At 34.8% G+C, this 16578-nt stretch overlaps 1 protein-coding gene across 1 annotated transcript in view; it reads left to right on the top strand.

Annotated features, from left to right (window-relative positions):
• SLC17A6 (solute carrier family 17 member 6) overlaps positions 1 to 7354 on the top strand; it is a 32391-nt gene extending 25037 nt beyond the window's left edge. Inside the window, exons 11-12 of the mRNA XM_015631716.2 lie at positions 1140 to 1267; positions 1609 to 7354. Coding sequence (XP_015487202.1) covers positions 1140 to 1267; positions 1609 to 1941 — 461 coding nt within the window. The 3' untranslated portion in view covers positions 1942 to 7354. The remainder of the gene's footprint in view (positions 1 to 1139; positions 1268 to 1608) is intronic.
• Positions 7355 to 16578: the final 9224 nt, after the last annotated feature.

Raw genomic sequence — 16578 nt, 5'->3', positions numbered from 1 at the left:
GGTATTACACAAGGATACCTAAATATATGTCTTTGTTTAAATAGAAGTATTTTTTTCCACTGTGTATTGGTTATTGGTTAGTTAATATTGTATTATTTTATTAATTTGGGGCCTGTTAGTATTATATAATTTTATTTTGGGGCCTAATTACCAGAATTTCTTTTCTGAGATAAAGTTCAGCTATTCCCCTTTCCTGCTGATTCATCAACCCTTTGCCTTTGCCTTTCCCCTTCCCAAGCACAAGTCACCTGGCCTCTCCTTGTTTTCCCACTGTGATTTTAGTATCCTCTCCCATGCTGGTTCCTTATGTCTCAAAAACGTTCTCTTTCATTTTGTGCCAAACATCTAAAATCTCCTCTAATAAAATCTGTCCTTAATCTCACGTCTTCTTCAAGGTATCATTCCTGTTTTGTTCAATTTGGGAAGCGTATGGAATTTTCCCCAAGCTGATCATATCATACTGCCTTCCTTTTCCCTTTTACTATCTGTAGCCAAAGGTTTGGTTTCTGATTTCACTTATATAAGTACTTATTTTGAGAACATTCATTATTCCTCTTCAGATTATTTAAATAGTTACTGCATACATTTTCAACAGAATTGTTCTGTGGAAAATGCAAGAGAACAAGTAAATATCTTTCAAAATTAATTAGTAATTCAGTTATAGATACTGTATTTTTTCTCCAATTTACCACTGAAGAATAGAAAAGAAGTCCTATCTTCTGGTCTGGTGACAAAAAGAAAAATGTGAGTAATAGGGAAGGAACATATTACAAGCATGAAGAAAAAAAGACATGTTACTTACATTATGAAATGGGCGTGGAAGGGACTATGAAATACAAATTCTTTTTCTGCCTAAATATCTTCTGGGTTCTCCACAGAGACACTTCTGGGAGGTTTTGGGGTTTTCTTAAACTGCAGTTTTGGGAGAAAATTAACCTGGTATCCCTTTAAAATATTTTCTTAAAAGAAAATGAAAATCCAGAGTCTCTCTAGGAATATTTAAGCATTATAAGTCTTATAGAGGTAAAGAAATGCAATTAAGCAGCCCAAATATGTTACAGTAAAAATGTCATGTCACTTTTCTCAACTGAAGTACTGCTCTGTCTTGGTGTGAATGCTCACTGACCTTTCTATTGCAGGATTCAATGTCAACCATTTAGACATTGCCCCGAGGTATGCTAGCATTTTAATGGGGATTTCTAATGGAGTCGGGACCTTGTCTGGAATGGTTTGCCCTATAATTGTTGGAGCAATGACAAAGAACAAGGTAAATGGAAGTACAGTTTTCGAATCTTGCTATTGGTTTCAAGAGAAAGACCTTTCTGTAGTACAACTTGCCAGGATATCCATATATCCATATTGGAGTCTGGGACTTGCATCCAGGGATACAAATTTGAGGCAGGCTTCACTATATGCCCACTAGGTTGATGCTATTGTGAGCTGATAAATTTTTCAAAGAAAGATGGATATAAATATTTCTAAAATGTACACTTAAATGTTTTAGCTATGCTTACTATCACAAACTCAATCCCTAATTTAAGTCTTCCAGCTCACAAGAGTTAGGTAAATCTATGTGCTACTCTGATTTAAAAAATTACTCTTTTACAGACACGTGAAGAATGGCAGTATGTCTTCCTTATTGCTGCCTTAGTACACTATGGAGGTGTGATCTTTTATGGCATATTTGCTTCAGGAGAGAAACAACCCTGGGCAGACCCTGAACAGACAAGTGAAGAGAAATGTGGCTTTATTCATGAAGATGAACTTGCTGAAGAGACAGGGGACATTACTCAGAATTATGTAAATTATGGTACCACCAAGTCTTATGGTGCTACAACCCAGGTCAATGGTGGCTGGCCAAATGGCTGGGAGAAAAAAGAGGAATTTGTACAAGAGGAAGTACAAGACTCATACAACTACAAGGAAAGAGATTATTCATAACAAACCTAAATATTTGGTAAATTTTGTAGTGTTTGTGATTAAATTCATTGTGATTGTTTGCACACAGAAATAAAATGTGGTATAAACTTGTAAACACATATCAAACAGGAAGGTCTTACTGTAAAAAAAATACATCAAAGTGCAATCTGTATGAGTTGTGATGTTATCACTTTCATTAGGCTATATTTGTTCTATAAACATTAGATTTTTAAGGGTTTACTGGTCAAAACTATAGAGGCAAGTAGATACTTTACAGTATACAAGAGCTAAAACTCATAATTAAAGATTAAAGCACAATTAAGCAACCAAGTTGGCACATCTAATGCTCTTTTTAGAATGCCAAAATTACTTGATCATTAAAAATGCACTTATATATTTGTTACACTGTATTGAAAGAGATTGTGTTAAGGACACACATTTACTCAGTGCAAAATAGGAGTTGTGTGTTTAGTCTAGGACAAGAACTTTCTTAAAGAAGAAAAATTGAGTCCTAGGCATTTATGAGGATTGATCCAGTTCCTTTAATAGTAATTGTATCAAGCCTAAAGAACAAATAGGGCATATTGTATGTTTATTGTGATAATATGCTGCAGGCTACTCTGTGATAAAGGAATGAATTATTTAGGAATTTTATACTGAATGTTTGGGCACAAATTCTTATTTCTATTCTTTACAGAATCTCATGAAATTATAGACATTGTCATGTTCTTCCCTGCATTTATCAACTAATATAAAAACAATATAAAATACTAAGTCTGACTTTTCAAACAGCCTGGAAAATCCCTTTATAAAAAAAACAAGCTTTATTATTCTATTATTTATAGTATTTTCTGAATTTGTACTGGTGTCTTTAGAAAGAGGAAAAAAACCCAAACAATATAACATAGATAAATATAGTCTTTTACAAAATTCCAAAGAGAAGTTTACTATCAGCAAGTTGCCCTATGAAAAAGGATGCATTTGTTTTGCAGAATATTTTGAAACCAATAGAAGAAACAGAATAATTTAACCCTTATCCTTCCCTTAATAGCTTTCATATTTTTACACATCATGCCACAGTTATATACATAAATATGTTTATTGAAGATACTGTAATTATAGAAATTGTTGTTATTTTAGAAATCCCTGAAATAAAAGCTGTATTTGTCTTTCAGTCAAACCTAAAAATGGACACTGAATATGAGTAACATAAAAGCTCACAATAAACCAAAGTGGTAAATAACTAGTGTTGGGTTGAAAGAAGCCAACAAGCATTATGCTTGTCTTTTTAGCATAACTCAACAGCGACTGCAACATTAGTGTACCAAGCAATAAGTGCAATGCATTATGAAGTGCATAATCTTCTAGATGATATATTAACCTTCATTTAGCTTGTTGTATATACTTGGGGTTGTTGGGATTGAACCAAACTGAACCAACTGAAGTTCACAACACCAGACCACTTCTTAATACTCTAAAATGACAACAATGATCCATTTCTTAATTCAATCAAATTATTATTATTGTATGTAATAATCCATTCTGGATTCTTGGTCTGTTCATTGTACTGTGCTAGTGATTGGAAACCCTGCTACCACAATATACAACTTGAGGATTGTTTTTTCTCCTTTTTTAATGCAAATCATACCTTGACTTTAAGAAAAGAAGTATTTTGCTTTGTGCCTCAAAGTGATGTAAAACGTGACCATAGCTTTTGCTGTGTTTAATGAAAAAGATGTGGACTGTGTCACTTTTGTTGCTGCATAAAGTGTTAATAAAATGCTCTATTTATCCTTTTATATAAAAAAGACCACTATAGCTTCTTGTAATTTTTAGATGTGTTTTAATATAGATGACTAAAATTATAGTCACTGCAGAACAAATTCTGCTATTGACATGGAGAGAGTCTCACAGCTGGGAGCTCTGCTCCATACCCAACCTTTCATATTGTTCTTGCCTCCAACCATGTGCATGCCTGTGGTGGGGAAGGCACCTGTCTCAAGATTGTTTGTCCACTCATAAGGATGGTTGGCATAGGTGTGGAAGAGAAAGGAGCAGAAGGATCAGTGTGACAGATACAGTGAACCTAGGAAGAACAGACTAATCTGTGCTAGCAGAAAAACTGGCATAGATCAGCATTCTCTAAAGAGAATGAAAAGCTACACATTGCTGTTTGCAGAATTTTTCCCTTTCTTGATTATGCAACAAGGCTCCTTAACTGAAACATACTACTTTCCATTCATTTTTTAGGTAAACCCCACAGCAATCTGTAACTTAAAGAAACCCTATATTAAAAGTAAGTATTTTTCTAGTAAAATTTTTATTTTTGATAAATAGTAGAATAATGCAGAAACATCAAACTGAGCAAAAGGCTTCAGAACATTAATCAGAGCAGTAACAGGCCCAGTACTTTTCACCAATAGGCTGGTTGCCATGAGATGCCATGTTAAAAGACAAAGTTAACGCTAACTGTTTTGATGGACTGGTGTGATGTTGCCATAGAAACTTCCTGAAAGATTCAGAAGTTGGATAAGTAGTGGCTTCAAAATTACTGTTGTATTTATTGTGGTAAGTGGACGGCTCAGAAAGTACAAACTAAATAAAAATAAATTTTTCTTAATTTTCAGTCTCATCTTACAGGTTCTCTATCTTGGAATTATTTCAATAATTTCCTTTCATTAAATATAGGTAGGGTTTTTTTTCTTATTAGCTTGAGACCTTTGAATTATATAGAACAAAGGAGAGACTTTAATCTAGGCATTAGATACGGCACTGTTTGGCCAGCTACAACTCAGTGAGGACCTAACAATTGTCTGTGAATACTACACGACTAAAGGAACTTCCACATTCTTTTTTTAGCTCTCTGCTTCTACTTTGGCTCCTTCACTTCCTCTTTCAATGGCAGAGCAGAAGAATCCATTCTTTTGGGAAGGAGAAGAGCATGATAGGTCTTAAGGTTTTTACTTCTTCACAGACTCCTATTCATGTGAAAATACAGGAAGCAATTATTAGGAACATGACAGAAAAGGAAGAAGGGGAAAATGGAGAAAATAATTGGGTTCTTCAAAGACAAGTTGTAACAGCTATGTCTGTTTTAGGACAAAGGAGAGCTGAGGGGGCATGACCTTTTATCTAAACCCCTGTATTTCTTCTCAGTAAATTGATTTATATTTTTCTCTTGCTACTTCATTTTTATAAAGTAGCATTTCTAAAATATACCTCTACAGCATCTTCTGAATTGTGCCTTTTCTGCTCAGAGGTTTCTCTTCTGCACAGGTTCAAAGACTTGCTCTGCAAGCCTGGTACACATGTATGGTGTAGTGCTTCCCTTTTTGGAAGTCTCAGAAGCTTGAATAATCTCTGTTTGTCAATCAGACCATGTTCATAGTCACTGGATGGTTTTGTCTTGTCATCAATTTCTGTTCTGTTCCCAACCTGATAATTCCCTGCTCACTTATAATGTTGAAAAAAGAAAAAAAAGGAGGAATTGTTACCCATATTTTTATTTATTGCTTGGTTATCTTTTCAGTGAGGGAAGTAAAAGGAAGAGGCAGAATCTGGGCTCCATTAAAATTGTTAGAAAAACTTTGCATTTAGATGGGCTAGAATAACACCTCAGATATTCATGTCTTCAAATGATTCCATATTGACAGTATCAGTCAAACTGATAATTCTTAAAATATTTGAATCTCCCTCAGTGGGATCCCTTCTGTTAACACATACTCTTTGTTGCAGATATAAAGCTATCATAAAATGTTCTTTGCTTTCAAAAGTGATCATGAAATTCAATTGATCAAATTTTTTTTTAAAAAACTTTCCTAAGGGGAAAAAGAAAGCCTCAAGGTAAAGGTTGAATAAAAGTTACAAAAGAATATCTGCAAATATGAATAAAATTCTCTTTCAGCATGAAGCTAGGAATAGGAATGAGGGTGAAAGTCAGAATAAATGTCACAGTTCAAAGCCATACTGTAAGAAAGATAACATCACAGTCTCAGTTGCTGCCTCTGAAAGATGAAATGTTTTGTTCCTTTCATGATAAGCTGTGAAGGAGTTTAAAGGCTAGTATCAGTCTAGATTAACTACTTAACAGCAGCTGCTTTTGTACTTATTTGGAATTTGTCTGTGTCTTTTGCATGAATAATTTTCTTTGCACTGGGAGACTTAAGAGTAAATAGTCAAGGGACCTAGAGCTACAGTGGGATATTTTAATTAGATATCTATGGATATCCTTTCTATCCAGCTAGTGTGTCATGTTGCTATTCTAGCTTTGCTTAATGTCTCTTCACTCAGCTGTAAGCCTGAGCACATCAAAGAATGAAATGTATTATCTGTTTTCTTATGAACCACTACAGAAGCCTGTGCACTTTTTTATACTGAGGTCAAGTGCTTAGGCAGTATCTTCCATGCTTGGGAATTAATGTAACAAAATGATTGTTGGCAAATGTCTCTTTGGTAAAATTTTAACACTAGAAATCCTTGCAATTTTTGTTTCAGGTGAATAAACATTCTCTGAAAAACCACAGGTGAGACATTAGGAAATAATACAAAATTACATTTTGAGCAATGGTCTAACCTGTCACAGGCTCTTATCTATAAGAAAGTAGGTAGAGAGTAAATATGAAACAGATGTAATGTCAGACATAAAATATATGGATAAGTTATATATAAGGAAAAAAAGCATTGTAGGAAATTTGAGGAAAAGCTACAGAAGAGCCGACAAATTTCTTCACTTTTTCACAGAGAATCATAGAGTGGTTTGAAATGCAAGGGACAGTGAGAAGAAAAAAATCCTGAGTATGAAGTCCTAGGTATCTGGTCACCCTCTCTTGAGGCTAAGGTGGGGTCAGAGGTTGGCTCAGAAGCTGATTGCCACATTCTGTGGGACCTAGCCTTGTGTCTAACACATTTCTCTGCCAGGGCTACAGGGACACTTTCAGGCCTTAACTTCCCTGCCCATTTTACATTTGCACCCCCAACAAAAATTATGCTTGGAAGCATAAAATGAATTATGAGAAAGCATGTAAAAGAGAAGATATTGCATTGTTAAGATTGGAAGATTGCTATTTTAATAGAGTTTGTATTGTATAATCAATTCAATGTGCCAACACTGGCTAGATGCTACCAATGTCCCTGCACTAGAAGAGTTTGTGAGGAGAACACGATAATTTCCTTCAAGGTAAACATCTGAACAATCAACTGTTTTCAGTTTTAATCTAGACAGTTCCAACGTTATTTTCTTTTTTGTAAATGTTGCTTTGTGGAAATTAAATTGAATCAAGTAAAACTAGAGTCAACATTCTTCTCAGTTGTGTTTTTCTGTGGAATTATATCTGATCATAGGGTCAATAAAGCACAAACAGTTTACCCTGCATAGATGAAACACCAAATTAAATGTGATACATGTGATGTATAATATATATAATGTGTGTATATATATAGGTGTGATGTATGCATGTATAAAAGATGCTGATTGGCACATACAAGTCTTGCAGATAAAATCACAAGGCAGCACTGTAAGGTGAAGACTGACCATCTAACTCTGCTTCAGGAATCTTGAAGGTACTGGTTCACAATGGCTTTTGCTTGACTGCAAGTGTGTTTGGACTATGAAGAAGTGGATTGGAAGTGCTTTGTGAGACAATATTGTCCATTGCATGAACATGAAAATACTGTTGACATATGCCTTTTAATAACAAAAATGTAATAATAATCTCAGTCAAAACTCTAAAAATACTTAATTCATTTAGCACGTCTGTATACATTTTCCAAAAACTTATTGGCTCATTTTAAACAAGCTGAAAATTAAATACATTAAAAAAAATATATACATTAAATATTATTTTCAATTATGTTTTTCAGAAAACATAATTTTGATTTTTTTCCCATATATCTCAATCACACCCAATTAAAACCATTTCTCTCTCATTTTTATATAGTGAAGATACTCAGTTTTGAAAAAGACAAAGTAACATCTAAGAAATCAGAATTTCATTTTTAGGCAAATTATTTTAAAGGACATTTTTGTGCATCTGTGTCTGTGTTTCATATGAGTAAAAAGAAAAGGCATTTTTCTAAAAAACATATTCTAGTTCATTCACTTTCTTGCCTTAGAATATTTTTATTAGCCTAGAAACTTGCTCGTACAATGCCAGCCTTATGCAACAGTAATTTATTGTTTATATCACTAAATGTAAATAGTCCACATTTTATTTAGAATAGAATCCTTTGGGCCATCAGTAGTTTGTTTGTTCTTGTGCATTAATTTTATTTGAGAGGACACAAAAACTACTTACAGAAAACAAACAAGCTGAAATATTTTTTGTTATGTAGAAATAGCAGTACTATTTAACATTTAATTATTGGCACTCAAGATCAATTCCTTAACTGATACTTCAGTGCAGACTATGACACTTTGGAGAATCAAGTGCTATTTCTCTATCAAAATATCCAGTTTTGCTCCCTATGGAGGCAATATGTTTTGAAGACACTGACGTCACTACAATGAAAATAAGCCAAGTTCTTCAAAATTGTCTCTGTTACACCAGTGACTGAACACTGCTAGGTAACAGGCAGTCTGCAAGCACTGAAATTCTGTTCTGGCACTGTTGCCACCAAGTAGGAGATTCTCCACAGTGCTTTTGCTCACTACATTTCACACTATGTTCCCTTTTAACAGAACAGAAGAAATAGAGAGAAGGCCTTTACTGTATTTTCCTCAAATTCAAAGCTCCTGGCATTTGTTAATTCTCTGATAGAATGAAAGCTTTATTTTCACACAACTTCACAGTGATGTGGGTCAGCTTGAGAGTACTCCTGGGCTATGGCTGTGGCTGCATTGAATCAGAGCCTCAGATATCAGCCTCTCATATTCCAAGAAATGTTCAAATCCTTCTGTCACTGAATTGATTTTCTGTAATCTCCTGTCTCTACTACTTAGCATGAGTTGGTTAGAGTATTTGAAGCAAAGAAAAAAGAAATTTGTATGACACAGAGCAAAAGGTGGGAAGGTATAGCTCCTGGTCGCTAAGGGAGCCACCTCCACCTGCCATGGTGCCCAAATGACAGATGTTCCAGATGTTTTGGCTCCAGCATCAGATAGATAATATGCCTTAATGCTCACCTAAATTTCTGTCAGTACTGAAAAAGATAAGTCATGCAAGAAAGACAATCCCATATACAGCTAATCAGCCTTGAGAAACATCAGAAAAAGCCTCCTGGTTTGACTAAGAAGTAAAACTGAAATGAAAGGCACTGCTTGGAAAGCTTACTTCATTTTTTATGAAATTTTTTGATTAATTTAATGTTGTAAATATATCACTTTCAGTTATGTAATAAAAATAAACCAATTAATCATATACAAGTTTTTTAACAGCAGCATATTGGTAGCATGGCTTGACATTCCCTGTGGAATTCCCTCTTTCGTTTCAAGCAGCTTTGGCTTTCTTTCCTTATCAATGAAATCCCATACCATGTGATTCTTCCTGGAATTATCTCAAATCACACAAAGAATCTCACAAAGAAATGCAGAAAAAGGAAGGTGTGAGAAAGAATGAGACAGAAAAGAATACTCCAGTTGACTAAGGGGAGAGATTTAAAGGTCAGTATCAAAAAAACAGGTGCTAAACCAAACATCAGAGAAGACAATAAAATCAATTAGCAAAATTGTATTGCTGATGTTTGAAAGTTAACTATCTTAATTACAGGGTATAAACCTGTCACATATTCAAAAATTTTTGGGCAACTTCATTCACTTCCAAAATAAAAGGTCCATGCAATTTTTATTAGAGATTAAAATTTCTTTAAAAACCCTTTTGATGAGCATACATTACAGTTTATATGGACAAAAAGTGTTTACAGAATAGCTTGAAGCCTGATGTCACATTGTGTGGCTTTGCTTCTGTTGCCTGAATAGACAGTGTAGGAGCCATCCTGTGGCATCTAAATGAAATGATGTGGATCTCCCAGGGAAAAATACTGGAGTCCATAATTTCATTTGGTGTGTCCATTAGTTTGTGATTAATAACAAATCAGGAATTATTGTAAACTGTAACAGGAAGAAATAGAGATTAATTATTGATCATATTTGGGCACTAACATGAACAAGTTTAAAGTTAATATCTAAAGCACTTTTTATCTTGTTGCAATTAGAAAAACAAATTTAATTACTCCTCTGTTTTTCTTGTGATTAATAGAATGTATGACAAAAAAACCAGCACCATATTCCTAATAAGGTATTTATGAATGGGCACTTTGATTTGCAGATGTCATTCTCCTCAGTCAAAATAACATTCTCCTCGTCATTCTCCTCTGTAGAAAGAACAGAGATTATCAATAACAACTTTAACAGTCAGCAAGTTTTGGGGTAAATTTTGCAATATGTTAATATTATATTTGCAGTAGATAAATATATCCAGATAGGGTGGTGGTGGAGTGCCGAGTTCCCTCACCCCTCAGCTGCTATAGTGAATTCAGCCTTTAAAAATGCTCAGTGAAATTCAGCTCTCAGTGATGTGGAGGAAAGGGAGATGGAGCTTCATATCTGATCTCTTTGGAGACTTTAATTCAGCTCTCTGCCCCAAGAAATCTCTGTACTAATGCTACTGGGCTTACAAAAATATGACCTTTTATCTCCTGCAGGTCAGGGTGTGTTAAAGGGAACAAGCAATAAGCAACACAGAACTAACATGAACTGCAAAGGATGCTGGACAGGTGGCTTTTTGCTTCACCACACCTGTGAAGGTGGCCAGCTAAGGTTTCTCGCCTAAGGATAGTTTCTTCCCTCCAAGGAAGGATGGGTGCACTGTTGGCTGGCCCACCATCTGTCACACTATATTAGGAACAGCGGAAGCACAACACAGAATCTTTAGCTGGGTTGCACAAGAGAGCAAGGTTTAGTATTCCAGATCATCTTTTATAGACAGTTCCAAGAAGGTCTGGAAAGGTAAAACTCTCATTCGTCATTAAACCAACACATCACCATCATTGGACAGCTGGGAACATCACTCCTTGACCTTTTCTTGCAAGAAAACAAGGTGACAAACAACACTTACAAAGGTTGTTTTCCCTCTCCAAGGACTGTTTTGATTCTTTTGATTTCTCAGGCCAGTCTGAGAAAACTATGTGACTTGGTTTCACACAGGCTCAAGCTAATGCCTGAAGCCTAAAAATCTCTTATTTGACTACTGCCAGTTCCCACAACCATCCCTCACAGACAAAATGCTTTACTAAGAAAATATAGGCACACTTTACCATTAGGATTTGATCTCATGCTTTGACTAAGCTGTAACAGGCCACATTATCAAGTAAACAATCCTAGACTTTACAAGGGGTTATCTTTTAGCTGGATCTTCTCTTACTAATCTTACCTTCACAGTCCCTGAAAGTGTTTAAGAAAAGACTGGATGTGGTACTTCTTTCCATGGTCTAGTTGACATGGTGGTGTTTGGTAATAAGCTGAACTTGATGATCTCAGAAGTATTTTCCAACGTAATCGATTCTAAAAGCAAGATATTTTAGGTAATTTGCCACTATGATACAATACCAAAAATGTGACATATTCTATATATTAAATGGAAGAAACGAAAATGTCTACATGACAGTTCTAATTTCAATTTTTAAGACTCTATTAATTCTAAGTAAATTCACCTGAGGTGCTTTGCATTAATATTCACAGTAGCCTCACTAGTGTTGTTGAATTTATTATAACTTAAAGAACAGAAAATCAGAACGTTATCTCTTCTTTTTCCCTTGAGGCTTTAAACAAATTTAAAGTCCATAGACAGAAGAATAAACCCACCTTATCTTCTGCTGCCTCCAGATGATGCTCAGACCTCAAACTGAGCATGAGCAACAAATACTCACTGGAAATTCTTGTTGCTACTCTGGATGTTTATGTGTGTGTGTGTGAAGACTGAAGATTGCAAAGACAATTGCTAGCAGTCAGGAAACATCAGAATTAAAATTTTCATGTACAACTTTGGTTTCTTTTCCACATATGTTATGAAAAAATGCACAATGAATTAATATACTTTTTTGAGACATCTCCATGTCACTCAGTACACAAAGTAATAAAATAAATTAATGAATATGTTTTCTATGTTGTCATCACCCCATTTAAATCCTAATTTGAAGACTGAATTAATATTTTCATTGATTACAGCTCAGTAGTACTCATCACTACAGTGTCCTTGTCCTTCAGATGTTGATCTCCATTTCCTCAGCACTTATATGCTGGGAGGGCCTTGATTGCATATTTAATAGAAACAAGATAAAAAATTATAATTAACATAAAAAATATCATTAATTTAAAGGGCACTAATTTGAGATTTTTAATTGTGACTTTTAAGAGCAATTTGTGATAAATCAAACTACTTCTGTTTATAATATAGCCCCCATATCAGCTGCAGTTACAAATGATCTATTGCCATCAATCAGATGCATCATATGACCATGATCAGACTATATCTTTTCTATCATCCCAGAAATAAGAAGTACAGTTATTTAATATCTATAAGAAGTTTTGCTTCTGTTTTTTTAATAGCTTGTTAATTTTCAGTCTGGAAATTTTGGAACAAGAACAAAAGGAAATCATTTATTTGGGGTGGCATCCAACTGCCTCAGTAAGATATCATCCCCTTTTCCTGGTAACTTGCTAATGATCCTCTGCTTCAACCAAAACACTTTTATGAATTAATGGAACAAGTTGGGTTTTTTTTTCATCTACATGAACTATTTTCTGTGTAATCAACTAGCCAATGATCTTTATGAGAACAGCAGTGCCCAGTTCCCAGCTTGTGTTCCTTACTCACTACCCGACAGCACAAATCTGCAAAATACAATTACCAGCCCAGATGTATTATCTCAGCTTCATTTGATTCCTTAATCCAGAGAACCATTTGGACAGCAAAATTTTTGTCCCTAATCTGTCCATATGCCAATCCTTCCTGAGGTTGATAAGAGCAGCCATAATGGTCTACATCACCTGTGGAATCTTTTTCATGGGTGTTCCACAGGAGCTGGAACTCTGCACACAAATAAGTATTTGTGCCTTTGAGTACAATGAAGTGGAGCGTCTTTTCCGAAACTTCAGTAGATAAATGTAATGATTGTACAGGCTACTCCAGAGCCCAAATATTTCAATGCATACTTTCAACCATTTCCCGGTTTTAAGTTTTGCATATTGATTTAACTGTTTAAAAGATTAATTATCAATTTCTGAAAGATTTGCTCCTTATTCTGTGAAAGAATATTTTCATTTTGTCATGTATGATGCAGAAACAGGCAAAAGAGGATGGGGATATACTGATGAAATAAAGCAGCAGAGATGCAAAGAGATAGTCATGCAACTTTGGTAAGTAGTTCTACTGTGTTCATGTGATTCAGGCTAGGTCAATAAGTATAACTGCCTTGCACATCTGTCATTTAAATTTTGAAAGATTTTATTTATGCAAGCATTCACACAATGAATAAAAAGTCAGGCAGAAAACTAACTAACAAATCAGTTTGAAAATACATATGATTTCTGAAACTGTTGAACTACTTTATAAAGAACTTCTGTCTTCAAATATTTGGTTGATTTTTCCAAGCTATTTACTTAAGAATCAAAGCCTATATATACATTATAGAAAATGAAGAAGAGAAACCCCTTGAACAAACAGTGAATCATGTGCAGTTTAGCCTAAAAAAGGCAACTCCACAAGGAGCCACTAGAGTATAAGAAATTTCACTTATTTGTAAATTCATGAGAGATAGTTAGTCAAATCCAGGCAATGAATTATGAATGATTCTGAGCAAAGGGGGAAAATTGTACATACTGTACAACTGACAAAGAACAGTTCAACATCCAAATACAGAGAAAAATACTGAATATAAAATAAACAGTAATTGAGAATATAAAAATATTTTTCTATTTCACAGCTGCCAATCTAGTGGTGAAGTGTATAGTTTGAAGGTGCTGTCCTTTGTTTAGATAAAGAATGAAATGTTTGCAAGAGGCATGAATTATGTCATCTTTCTCTGGTATTTCTGAGTTGCCTGCCCATCTTCTAGTTAATAACTCTTTTTTCAAACATCTGTTTCTAAAGATAAAATTTGGCTACTAGCTCCATTTTCTGAGTGTACAAAAACTAGCAGTGTGGCTTTGATAACATCAAAGAAGATCTGGCAACATGATGTGCCAAACTCTCCAAAGTCTTGTGTACTTTTAGCTACTCATACTGTCACATACTTTGACATGTCTCATATCCTTTATCTCTGATTTCTGAAGGTTGCCAATCTACTCACTCTATGTCTAGTTGATTAGATTATGTCTAGTTGATTAGAACCCTATATACTAAGAATAAGCACCGTAACAGAGGTGATGGAACCAGATGAAATTTAAGGGCCATTTCAACCCAAGCCATTTTCTGGTTCTGTGGATGCTAAATGCAAAAAATATGGAGGGAACAGAACCTGTGTGAAACTAAGTCACACAGGCTTCTCATTCTGGCCTGAGAAAGCGTAAGAAAGAATCCAAACAGTCCTTGGTAAAGGACAGCAATCTTTGCATGTGTTTAGGAAAACAGTCAAGGGGTGGTGTTCCACTTAACCAATGCTGGTGATGTGTTGCTTTAATGACCAATAAGAGTTTTACCTCTCAGACCTTCTCGAACATGTGTATAAAAGAAGATTAAGAATAAGAAACTTCGCTCTCTTGGCCAGTGAAGCTAAGGGAGTCAGTGTCATACTGCCTCGCTGTTCCTAATGTAGTGCGATATGGTTTATGATGGGTGCTTGATATGACAACTGTTAAGATTTTCCTTTCAGCAAGACTAATTACTTTCAGGGTTTTCAGATAGACTACACTGGTATGAAATACTTGTCTGACTGAAAATTTTAAACAAAATTCAATGTCAAATATGGCAAGTGTGTTGAGTTTCATTTTTATTCTCTCATGAGCATGTGTTTCCCCCTGAATCATAAAAGGTAATTAAACCAAACCTTTCTCCTTTTTCACAGTTTCAAAATCTTTCTGTCAGGACTCTGGCATAAAAAGCCCTTGCAAATAGATAGCAATCTATTTTATAATGTTCATCACCAAAGTTAAGCATGCACACATGACTTTTTCTCTGTCCACCCAGTCATATGCTCTGCTCATATGACAAATCTGGCATTTGGAGGGGAAAGAATTAGTCACTGGAGAGGGAGGGAGAACTAAGGATTTCTTACAAAACTGTGCCTTCAAACCATCACTCCCTTCACATAAGAATTCTAAAATACATGGCATGTTTTATGGAAAGTTGCCTTTTTGAATTTAAAATTATAAAAATGGGAACTGTCTAACAGCTGCCCCAAGGTTTGGAATATGAATACTGGTCCCAGTAGAGGCAGATGAGAGGACAAAGTACAGATGAAATGGGGAAATGTGAAAGGTTACTAGCTTGTATCTCCAAAATGATAAGCATAGTTATGCTCTTATGTGTACATCACTGTTTTAGTTTTGGTTGGATGCTCTTTAATATAGAGAATATATAAAAGCATATTTATATATTTATTATATAGTTGTTGGACCTGAAATAGCATCTATCAATCTTTAGAAAAGGTTGTGAAATACAATAATAAAGAAACTGTCACTAATATGTCATGCATCGTGACCCTGAGATGAGCTCAGTTGGTCAGAGCATGGTCCTAATAACTCATAACCAAGGTTGTGAGTTCAATCCCCATAGGAGCCATTCACTTAAAAGTTGGACTTGATAAACTTTGTGTGTACCTTCCAACCCAAAACATTCTGTTAATATTCTGTGAATATTTTTTATTAGGAAGTAGATTAATTAAATACAGAGGAAAATCTTTGGACTAACTTTATTTCTTTTGTTCATAAAATATTTTTGTATTTACTCAAGGCCTGCACCATAATAAAATCCTAATTTTTTTCTGTAATCTTTGATTTTCAGGAACAAATACTGAAAACTGTAATAATTAGGCAACTAGTTCTACTGTATGGACAGTCTGCAAGTAGATATACGTAATCACTCCAGCAGCATCAAATATTGCCTGTGGAAATTGCTGGGAGCCACTATCAAGACTGGGAAATAGGATATGCTGTGAGATATCAGGAAACATGTCTATTATTTCATCATCTGATGAAGAACATATGCAAAGCTGCCAATTTCTTACCTAGCTTGACAGAACACAGTTCCTTTAGCAAGAGATGAAGAAAGCTATGTACCTCTTGGCTCAGCCTGAGCCCCTTTCTGGATTACAACATACAGAATCTGCTTTCATATAATTTTTAGTGGTAGCAACATACTGTCTAAGGATTTACTTCCCCTGACACTGCACAAAGCAAAGTCTTCTGAAATCTCACACAATACGAGTCTTATTTTTTCCTCTTAAAGACACTGGATATGCAGTAAATCTATAGTAGAAATGTTCCTAAAAGAATATTTTAATTAAGCACTTGACATTTGGGAATTAGATGAGGTAGAGATGCTTCTGAAATTTCAGTGTGTGTATCTTTCTGTACATGTATGATAACATTTTTAAGGATCAGTTGATACATTTTGCACTTATTTTGCACACAAAATGTACAGAAGGACAACATTGTTAAGAGCTCTAAAGCAATTTCAAATTATACTTCTTCAAATATTCGAAGTCCTATCAAATTCATTATTTAAA

This window comes from Parus major, chromosome 5 (genome assembly GCF_001522545.3).
Source record: "Parus major isolate Abel chromosome 5, Parus_major1.1, whole genome shotgun sequence".
In the NCBI taxonomy this organism is placed as follows: Eukaryota; Metazoa; Chordata; class Aves; order Passeriformes; family Paridae; genus Parus; species Parus major.
Note: the sequence above shows the minus strand (reverse complement) of the source record. Positions and strands in the feature narration are given on the sequence as shown.